This window comes from Patella vulgata, chromosome 4 (assembly GCF_932274485.2).
Source record: "Patella vulgata chromosome 4, xgPatVulg1.2, whole genome shotgun sequence".
Lineage (NCBI taxonomy): Eukaryota > Metazoa > Mollusca > Gastropoda > Patellidae > Patella > Patella vulgata.
The window spans coordinates 76993570-77004848 of record NC_065882.2 but is presented as its reverse complement, the minus strand read 5'-3'; the positions used below and the strand labels follow the sequence as shown (position 1 = coordinate 77004848).

At 35.3% G+C, this 11279-nt stretch overlaps 1 protein-coding gene across 4 annotated transcripts in view; it reads right to left on the bottom strand.

Annotated features, from left to right (window-relative positions):
- Positions 1 to 37: 37 nt before the first annotated feature.
- LOC126818067 (DNA excision repair protein ERCC-6-like 2) overlaps positions 38 to 11279 on the bottom strand; it is a 30121-nt gene continuing 18879 nt past the window's right edge. The window contains exons 21-28 of one of the 4 annotated variants that reach the window (XM_056100646.1): positions 10955 to 11054; positions 10127 to 10279; positions 8942 to 9113; positions 7363 to 7539; positions 6706 to 6857; positions 5504 to 5649; positions 4323 to 4543; positions 38 to 3580 (exon numbers count right to left, since the gene is read on the bottom strand). In XM_056100646.1, the coding sequence (XP_055956621.1) occupies positions 2241 to 3580; positions 4323 to 4543; positions 5504 to 5649; positions 6706 to 6857; positions 7363 to 7539; positions 8942 to 9113; positions 10127 to 10279; positions 10955 to 11054 (2461 nt within the window). In that variant the 3' untranslated portion in view covers positions 38 to 2240. Of the gene's footprint in view, positions 3581 to 4322; positions 4544 to 5503; positions 5650 to 6705; positions 6858 to 7362; positions 7540 to 8381; positions 8389 to 8416; positions 8433 to 8521; positions 8543 to 8941; positions 9114 to 10126; positions 10280 to 10954; positions 11055 to 11279 lie in introns of those variants that run through there. The other 3 variants (XM_056100649.1, XM_056100647.1, XM_056100648.1) reach the window with 3 other exon arrangements.

The window sequence follows — 11279 nt, the reverse complement described above, 5'->3', positions numbered from 1 at the left end:
GTACATATTTCAAATAAAAACAATTTATTTTCATTACTGTGTTTTTTTATAGTTTTTATATTTAAAGAATAACAAAATAACAATATAATATTTTCTTTCACTAACAAACCATTCTTTTGTTCAATGTCAGTTTTTGGTTCGTTGGTGGAGTGTTATGTCCACTTTCACCAAGGATGATAACATAGACAAGTGTTTCCTAAAAAAAAAACTTCCCAGAGAAAGCCACAAAATAGGCTTGATCCAGCTTTTGCGTGAGACACAATTTATTTGCAGGTAAGCACCCAAGGTATATTTTATCCAAAGGAGAAGCTCTGGATGAGGTCAGTTTAACTGCAGCTCTTAATTGTACATGTACCTGTTATGCTCTTACAGTGATAGTAAAGCTTAAAGCCGCTGAATGTCATTTCATTTCATTTTGGACAACATCTCATTTTTCAAGACTAATCCCAGTATGAGTAAATTTACAAAATTGATTATTTGACATATAATTTTCAATCTATCATATACAAGCAAGATACCTGGCTTCACCCGGGACCATAAATTTGAAGGCCTAAATCATTCACAGGGTCATGCTGGTAAACTGGTTAATTTGAAACCACACGTGGGGATGGATCTCGGTGACAATGTCTGATGGGCGTAGGACCGTAGGTGCGTACATACATACAGACATCCATCTTTGATTTTATTATACAAGATTTATAAATACTAAACTGAACCATTTTTGGACTGCATATTGATTTTACAGATTCAGCTTTAACAAAAGTGTAGTTTGCAAAATTCCTCAAATGACCAACAATGGCTTTAAAAGATGCTTTATTCAAGAGCTAAATCTTCCTATTGCAGGTCTTTCTTTAGGCCTTAAATGTTATATAAATTATTAATTAGACATTAATTAACTTACCAAGACCATAATCAAATCTCGATACCATCATCGTCTGCTCAAGATTTTCAACGCATTTAAACACGATTGGTGGTAAATGATTTAATTAATAAATGGATAATCAAGACTTTGTTTACAACTGTATCAACAGTATCCATGCCAATCAAGACTACGCATTCTTCAAACAGCCCTAACGTAGTACAGAATGAAGTAATGTGACCGAAAGTTTCAAGATTTTTCCTTTTCATTATGTAGTTTTTAACTTTTATAGCAAGAACTGTCAGATCTTTATCTAAATCTTACATATTTAAGTAACATGTATATTTCTATAATGGTTTAAGACAGGACACTATGGAACAACTGCACAGAACAGACCATTATACTGCATAAAAAAAATATATTTTCAAGCACATTTCTAAAAAATCTGATCTGAAATGGTTATTAAAATTTTATATTCCTTCCAAGATTATAAAACTTACTTAATTCATTGTTTATAAAAACTGTAATATGATTTTAAAAATGAAATGGTTTATAAAAAAATGTATGAATAAAAAATTCTTCTATAGTTAAAACAGACAATTAACATGCTAAAATCAATATCTGTGTCTTACTTATAAAGTGTAGGAATGTCCATCATAGTACGTATTATAATAAGAGGTCAATTCAACAAGAACTCAAACTTCAATTAACATCATATAAACATATTCCAAGATAGTTTAAATCATCTATCACTGATGTGAATACAGTATACTTAAAGGACAATATTGGTGTCAGTCATTCCTACACATGTGATAGAACTGGTTAAACAAATTCCAAATATAATTTTAACACAGAGATCATTGCTACGATAGATGCGTAATGAACATTTGAAAAAAAAAAAACAGGACACGAAAAATGACAAACATGAGTTATCCTTCTATATAACTGACTGAAGTGATGAGCCATAACAGACACACGGTCGAATTTCATTTCACTAATAATTCGCATGTGTCTGTTATCACTTGAATGTGTTTAACCAGTTCTATCACTTATGAACTAATAATGACTGACACCAGTATTGTCCTTTAAACATATATCTAGATCTACATGGCCCATTTGTGAAATACCATATCCTCTTATAAACCCCAAAAACCCAGGAAATCAAACATAGTCAGGATTTGTCATGAACAAGTTCTTTAACACCTGTCACTTTGTCGAGATTAGTTGTTGGTTTTTTTTCAAGGTTTTTTTTAACAACTTTAAAATATGTGTCCATCACAGAGTTAAAAAATATAAGGTACTAATTCATTAGTGCCGGACATTTTGTCTATTGTTTTCCGACCTGCTTTAAAAGAAATAAAAAAATAAAGCACTTAAAATTCTAAGAGAAGAGACTAGGAGTGTTATTTGGATTCCAGTTATTCAGATCTTCATTTTCACCTTGATTTACCGATTCTGGTTTAGTAACACGTTTCCGCATCTTTCCAGATTTAAATAATTTCTCATAATCATCATCTGACTCTTGAAGAAATTTTTCGACAGTTTTAGTCACCCCTAGTTTCACTTTAGGGTTTTTTTTCCATTTTCTAGGGTCCGTAAAACAGTCAATGGCGTCGTCTTTTAACGTGGAATTATTCAACAAAATACTTGTTTCCGAGTCACCCATACCATCTGAACAAGAAGTGAAATTGTCCCAGTCAGCGAATAAATCGTCAGTTGATCGCTTTTTACGTTTAAATTGCGATCCTTTATCCGGTGAACTTTCACTGCAGCTCTTTGTTTCATCTGATGTTTTCCGAGGGGAAGATTGCGATGGTTCATCCCCATCACTTGAATCATTTAACAAAAATTCATTAAGTACTGATTTATAATCACATTTTGACACTTTCCGTGAATCCTTCACAATTATTTTAGCAGTTTTTCCTTCTGATTCACCACTTTTCTGATCTCTAACTTCCATGTTTGTGTTTGTTGCTTTTTTCCGATTTTGTTTGGAATTTGTACTGTTTGTGTTAATTGCCTTGCCAACTTTGTTGATGAACTTTGAATTCACAAATTCTATGTCTTTATTATTAGCTAACGAATCTGATGCTGCCATTTCTGCTAACAGGTCGTCCATACTCGTTGTGGCAACTTCACTTTTTACGTTTGTGGCAACTTCACTTTTTACTTTTGCGAGCATGTTTGGTTTACTTTTGTTTTCGCTTTTGGAAGAATTTGTAACATTTTCTGAGGAATTAGAAGTTTTATTTGGTTTTATAACAACCATGTTGTCATATAAAATGCCTTCAGTTGACAACCATGATGGTCCGATAACGTTTGTTGATTGCTGCTCTGTTTCTGTACCAGACACTGCCATTTCTAGGTCACCTTCACATGTATCCAAGATGGCGGATGTATTGGGTTTAGCACTGCCCTCTAGTGTCTGTCTCACATTCTTTCTTTTCGCCGATTTTAGTTTTAGAGATTTTGATTGCTGAATTCTCCGTTGTTTGAATGGAGATGGTTTTATGCCGACTTCCAAACTACTTTCTTCAATGCTAGGATTAGTATCAGATGGCATGGTCGATTCTTGCGTTGTGGAATCTGATGTGGAATCTGATAAACTCGGATCTAGAAACGAAACTCCAGGGATTGTCCGTTTTCTACCAGGCGTAGCTTGTTTAACTCGTCCACCTCGAACTGATTTGGTTGTAGATTTATTTATCAATTTCACTTTATCTGTAAAAATCAAGATGAAATATCCCAATTGTTACAAATTATTTACCATAAAAACATTTGCTTCCTTTTTTGAAGCAATAGACAGCTGCCAAAACAAGGGAAAAATTTTCCCCTGTGCATTGAATCTTTTTCTTAGAAATAAATTTACACTTTATACAGTACACCATGAAACTAGGGGTTGTTTCCCATAAAGATTATGTTCTAAATTTACAGTAAGCTGGTCTTAAAATTACTTTGGTAAAGCATTGACAAAGAGTTAAAGGAGCCAAACTGTTATTGTTCAGCACCTAGAAATGGATACAACCGTCGCAGCACATTTAATAATGTAATATGAATGTATATAAACTGATTTACATTCAATCATTTCTGTTTTTACTGTAATTTCTAATCAGTTATGTTCGTCGAAATACACCAAGAGTGCAAATTGATGGCAGTCTTTGGTGTCTGGTTATTCCAGTCTACACTGATAGTATTCTCCTGTAGGACATGTTTACCCTTGTTCATCGAGTCTCTGTATTACACATGGCGCTCGAAAGCATTCTGGCACACGATTCGAGTGCCAATTTTAAAATTTTCATTATGTCTTAATTAATGGATATCAGAAGCTCATTTTTTCACGTAAGATAACAACATTAATGTTGATTTAAAATGACCAATAAGTCGTGTTTGCAATGTCGAAGACTGTGGATGATATTGAGTTAGAGACTTAGCTATTTTAAATAAGCACCATTCCATTTCTTACCTTGTTTACCACTAGATGGCGTTGATGTAGATCTTGTACCAGTAGTAGAGGGTTGAATAGTCATAGCATCTGATAATATCTCCTGGAGTTCAGGATGTTCAGCAGTATAAAATGATTTTAATAAATTTAATCTGTCCTCTGTACAGCTTTGTACTATTTCTACTGCTAACTCTAATAATGATCTACCGTCTTTAAACTCAGCCAATTTCTCAAAATGTTTACTGAAAATAATTCAAATTATAATCAATTATAAAGAGAGAGAGAGAGAAATGGGGTTTAACTTCCACTCCACACAACTAGATCATTTCGGGACTAACATATGGTTCAATTTTATTTCAATAATTCGCTTACGCGTAGGGGTCTTTAGCAATGGGAGGAAACCGGAGGACCCGGAGAAAACCCACGAGGTTGGACGACAGGCGATCCTACTCTTTGTCATGTACAACCGGGGAATCGAAACCACGCCAGTTAACTCAAAGACAGACCTTATGACACGCTAACTATTCGGCCATCCAACCCCAAATAATCAGTTATAAACATTTGGATGAATTCATAAACATGATAATAATTTTCCCCTCAATAAATGTCTCTTCCCCTCCCAATATCCTCATCCATGTTCAGTGAATGTCTGGATGAAGTTGGAAATAAGATATGCAGGATTTTAAACAGAAATATTACTGATAAATGTGCATCAAATGGTAAATTAATTTATTTCTGTGCAGGCCTTGGATGGCTCCTCTATGGGAATTTTGATATTTATTGCATATTTTTATACCTACAAGGTTTTGTATAATGAATCTGTATATTGTAAAATGTTTCGATAATATTCTTTACCAGGGGCTCCCAACCTGCCCCATGCAGCACTCAAGGCCCATCCTCACTGCAAGGCTACCCCTTTTTCCAATGAAAATAATGCGTAGCCGTCCTTTTAAGATAGTGGTGTCCGCACACACCAGAATTCAGCTTTGTGGCCGTAGGGCTGAAAAGGTTGTAGTTTACCGAAAATAAAGGGACATAATTCTTATCGTTTTTTAAGCAGGCAGTTTTAGACCACACACAAAAATCATGTGTCAACAAAATATTCAAATTTGTACCTAATAAAAAATAGGTGCACCTTGTACCGTTTAATTAGAATTATGAATTCATATCATGTGGCAAACTAATCAGTGATATATACATACCGTTTAATAGCTGTAGGAGTTTGACCAAGTAGTATATTAGTAGAATCGTGATGTAATATTCTAGCTGTATTATGATCCGGTTCAGTTTTAGATGTAGATTTTCTTCCTAACCTTTTCTTTGGTAAAGGTTCTTCGTCACTAGAAGGCTGAAAAATAAACATTTGTCCACATATTTCATTAAAAATTTTCATGGTTTGGTATTTTGTTTAACTTGCTTCCAACAGACATGTAACTAAAACAATAATGGCTACTTTCAGTTTGCTTATACTGGCTACTTTCGGTTTTCTTGTAATGCTTTGCTAAGTCATAAAATTGATTTTTTTCAAAGAAATACAACATTTACACTCTTAATATTTATATTAATTGGGAAAGAAAGAGAGAGAAATGGGGTTTAACATCGACTCGACACAGACTAGGTCATTTCGGGACTAACATATGGTTTAATTTCATTTCAATAATTCGCTTGCGCGTAGTGGTCTTTAGCAGTGGGAGGAAACCGGAGGACCCGGAGAAAACCCACGAGGTTGGACAGGCGACCCAACTCCTTGTCACTACAACCGGGGATTCGAAACCACACCAGTTGACTCAATGACAGGCCTTATGATACTGCGGACCCCCCAATATTAATTGGAACAAAGCATAAAAACTATATCTATAAAAACCCTTATTATTGGCTTATTTTGAAAAGTGTGCAAGAGAATTCGCATTCTGGAAAAGCAAATTTCATAAAATATGCTTCTAACTAATGACATCTACAACATTAATGTTAGCAGTCCTACCTGTGATAAAGAAGATTATGTACAGCATAAATTGTAGAAATGAAATAGGGGTTTAACGTCCTACTGTTCTGCATCGACAAGGCTAATGAAGACGGGCATACGCCATACAGTGTGCTAGGAGATAAATTTTGCCTAGACAACAGCACTACAGCCTAATCTTATATTGAATTCCAACTGTCAAGGGTTCTTTTACATGCACGCTAATGTGTACATTCGACCTCAGTTTTTTGTACCATTCCGAACGACTATACAGTCACTTGCCATGGCCTCCGTCCTGCACCACTGACATAGGGGAATCATGTCAGAAAATCCCAATGAACTCTCTCGGTCAACACAGGAATGGAACACAGGACATCCAGGTTAACGAGCCAACATCTTACTCACTAAGCCACCACAGCTCCCATAAATTGTAGAAAGTCCTACCTCTGATAAAGGATCACAATGAGCAGCAGGAACTTGAGAATTTTGATGTAATTCATAAACTTCTTGTATAGCACAGCGTGTCATATAATCTTCAGCTTTACTGGTACCAATAATATTTATATTCTCATGTATATGTAATACTTGACTCTGACCTAAAATATACCATTAATAAACAAAGTATTCTCAAAATGATGCTTTTCTCAAGAGTCAGACTAAGGGGATATAACTCTGCTTCAGTGTCACAAACACAATATTATCTCCCCTTTGACTACATCATAGAAGATGGATTTTTTTAATGATGGTTTTACAGAGAGTGTATAAGAGAAAGAGAGAGAGAGAGAAATGGGGTTTAACGTCCACTCGACAAAAACTAATATATGGTTCAATTTTATTTCAATAATTCGCTTGCACACAGGGGTCTTTAGCAGTGGGTGGAAACCGCAGGACCCAAGGATGGACAGGCGACCCTACTCCTTGTCACGTACAACCAGGGAATCTGATGGTTTTACTTTGAAATTTGAATACCACAGACTTCAGATGTAAATTACTTAATACCTGAAAGATGAGTAAGCAGCAAAATCTGTAAGATTTTCACTGAACTGTAGCATCTAATACAAAATTAACTAAACTTTTAATCTAAAATTCTTATATCCTCACCTAATACATCACTAATAGAAGCAAAAGATTGATTTAAAGGTTCATCAGTTACACTGGTCTTCTTCTTTAACTGTCTTGTGACATCTTTTCTCACTTTAACATAGGATGTTTTACTTGGACCAGCTACAGGAGACTTCTCAGATTTCTTGGTGGTTCTCGTGACCAATTCACTTTCATCTAAAGAGAAAAATAAGACAATCCTGAAGAATTGGAAATCAAAATGAAATGGGGTTTAACATCCTACTGTTTTGCTCCTATTGGGCTAATAAAGATGGACATACGCCATACAGTGCACCATGAGGGAAATTTGGGCCGGGGCAGCGGCACTATGGCCTACTCTTATATCAAATTCCAACTGCCAAGGGATCTTTTATGTGTCATGCCAATGTATACACTGGACCTTGGTTTTTCGTCGCCATCCAATTCACTAGTCAGCTGTCTTTGTCAGGCCCCCTGTCCTAAACCACTGAAAAGGGGAAACCATACCGGAAAATCCCGATGAACTTTCACGGCCAACATTCGACAAGTATTTGTATTGGATACCGCAAGTAGTTCTGGACGATAGCAAAAGTTTAACTTTACTGTACGACTACAAGTGTGATAATTATTTTTTCGGGTTGTAATTTTTATCTTCATCTATAAGTCGATGTGGAGTATAAGTCGAAAGCCCGACTTCCACGGAAATAAGTATCAACTTGTACCCCGAAAAATACGCTACAATAATAAAGATTAAACATAGTAAATTTCAACAGTTTTTGGTATAATAATATAGAGCCTACACAATCGTAAGTGCAGGGGGGCTGCACCACACATAATTACATAAAACAAAACTACGGACAAGACACAAGACACATGGCTGAAAATCTGAAATGTCTGGCCAAAAATCAGCAATTATTTCAAGGCTTGTGTGATTACCACTAGAATCAAAGAGACCATTGAGTGTGACTTACCATGGAGTCAAAGACATCATTGAACGTGACTTACCATCAGAATCAAAGAGATCGTGAAACGTAACTTACCATTAGAATCAAAAACATCATTGAATGTGATCTACCATTAGAATCAAAGAGATCGTGGAATATAACTTACCATAAGAATCAAAGAGATCGTGAAATATAACCTACCATTAGAATCAAAGTGATCATTGAATGTGACCTACCATTAGAATCAAAGAGATCGTGAAATGTGACTTACCATTAGAATCAAAGAGATCGTGAAATATAACTTACCATTAGAATCAAAGAGATCGTGAAATGTGCTCTACCATTAGAATCAAAGAGATTGTGAAATGTGACTTACCATTAGAATCAAAGAGATCGTGAAATGTGATCTACCATTAGAATCAAAGAGATCGTGAAATGTGATCTACCATTAGAATCAAAGAGATCGTGAAATGTGATCTACCATTAGAATCAAAGAGATCGTGAAATGTGATCTACCATTAGAATCAAAGAGATCGTGGAATGTGACTTACCATTAGAATCAAAGAGATCGTGAAATGTGATCTACCATTAGAATCAAAGCGATCATTGAATGTGATCTACCATTAGAATCAAAGAGATCGAGAAATATAACTTACCATTAGAATCAAAGAGATCGTGAAATGTATCTGAATCTGTTGAACTATCGGCTCTCTTCAGATCTAACTTATCTTCTTCCATGTCATTTGATGAATCTTGAGTCTCGTAAACAGATGGAATATATTTAGTCATATCATATCCTTTTAATCCTGCTTCTACTTTACAATTTCTCTGTAACAATAATGTATAATAAAATCGCAAATAAGACCAATGGATTCCATAACATTATGTAATAAAGTTTATGAAATGAAATGGGGTTTAACGTCCTACTGTTCTGCTCCTACTGGGCTAATGAGGACGGGCATACGCCAAACAGTGTACTACACCCTACTCTTATATCAAATTCCAACTGCCAAGGGATCTTTTACGTGCATAGGTTTTTCATATCATCTGAATGACTACACAGTAGATGGCACCACTGACAAGGGGAAACCACAACTGAAAATTCTGATGAACGCAGGGATCGAACACACAACCTCCAGGCTAGCGAGCCAGCGTCTTACCCACTTAGCCAAATAATAATTCATAAAAAAGACAAATGGATTGTAGAAAAGATTACTACCGGGTAATAGTGAAATGTTCACTACTTTACGTCCAATCTGTGCCTGATAAAATAACAGCCACTAAATAAATTTTGCCTGACAAAGTCTTAATTTGTACCTGAGATTGTCTGTGAGAGGTGGTTTATTTCTAGGTTTGTATTTAAGATCAATATGATAACCTTATATACACTCTAAAGTTATTGATCATCAATTGCATTGATTAGATAATAAATAGTTTTTCATGCCTAAATCCCTGCTAATATTACTCAAATTCTAGTCAGTTAACATTTATTTAACTAAGAAAACAAAACCAAAACATTGACGACATATGATCTCCCGATTTGGATTAAAAACATGCCCATCTAAAGGGAAAGAGAGAAATGGGGTTCAACGTCCACTCGACACAAACTAGGTAATTTCGGGACTAACATATAGTTCAATTTTGGGCCTGCCCATCAAAAGATTTTACCCTACACAAATAGGTGACACTGGCTTGTCTGCATAGGACTCTGTACGTCAATATCTTTGTCATTACTGAACGGAATTCAACAATTTTCAGACTATTCCCTTTAGCGATTCAACTTTCCCACTGCTGTCCTTTGCAAGTGATTCAATATCAAATAATCCAAAATATGAAAATACCTCTAAGATATCCATAGTTAGACAAGATTCACCAGTACGTAGTTGAAACATGTTTTTAATACCAAACAGTTCACCTTGTTTATTTTTGTTTCCCTGAACACCATGGAATAATCTCTTGGCATTTTCAGCACTGATGGCCACATTTCCTAATTGCTGAAACAAAAAGAGGTCAACTTGAAACAATTATTTAAATCATGAGTAATGAATCGCTGAAGTTGTTGAAATGAGAATAAAAACTGAAGGACTCAAAAATTTGAATTTAAAATGTTTGTATCTTAAATGCTGTTTCCATTTTAATGGTTCTTTGAGCAGGACCACTGATGTGAGATGATGTCCGAATCCTTCTGAGAATGGCACAGTTAAATTCATACGATTATTTCTTTCAAATTACTATATAATTTAAGTTAAACAGGCCTGATATAAATATATAGTCAAATCAAAATATATGGTGATAGTGTCTGTATATTTAAAATCATAATCAAACACAGTGCAACAATAGTGAGAGACAGAGAAATGAGGTTTAACGTCCACTCAACACAGACTAGGTCAATTCGGGCTAACATATGGTTTAATTTTATTTCAATAATTTGCTTGCATTTAGGAGTCTTAAGCAGTGGGAGGAAACCGGAGGACCCAGAGAAAACCCACGACGTTGGACAGGCAACCCTACTCCTTGTCATGTACAACAGGGGATTCACAACCACGCCAGTTGCCCAATGACAGGCGTTATGATACAGCACGCACATGATAACCATTCGGCCATCCAACCACCTGCAACAATAGTTCTTTGGGGATTAACAGACAGAGATCAAAAATGGATGACAGTACCTGTTTATAAATTTGTCTAAGATAAACATTTTCTTCTATTGTACCAGCAGATATTAATCTGTATACTTTAACATCTTGTCTCTGTCCAATACGATATGCCCTGAAATAGATTTATATAGTAAAATCGATCTCCGTCGTATACGATAGGCCCTAAAATAGATTTATATGAAACATTAATAAAAATGACAGCGCTGGCCCCAATATTACTGTGGCCCACAAATAAGTTAAACAAGCGGTTGCCATGCAAGATACGCCCACATTTTGCAAGAGATGGACAGAGAACAAGCTCAAAAAAAGTAGTGATTTTTCGTACAATCAGGGCCAT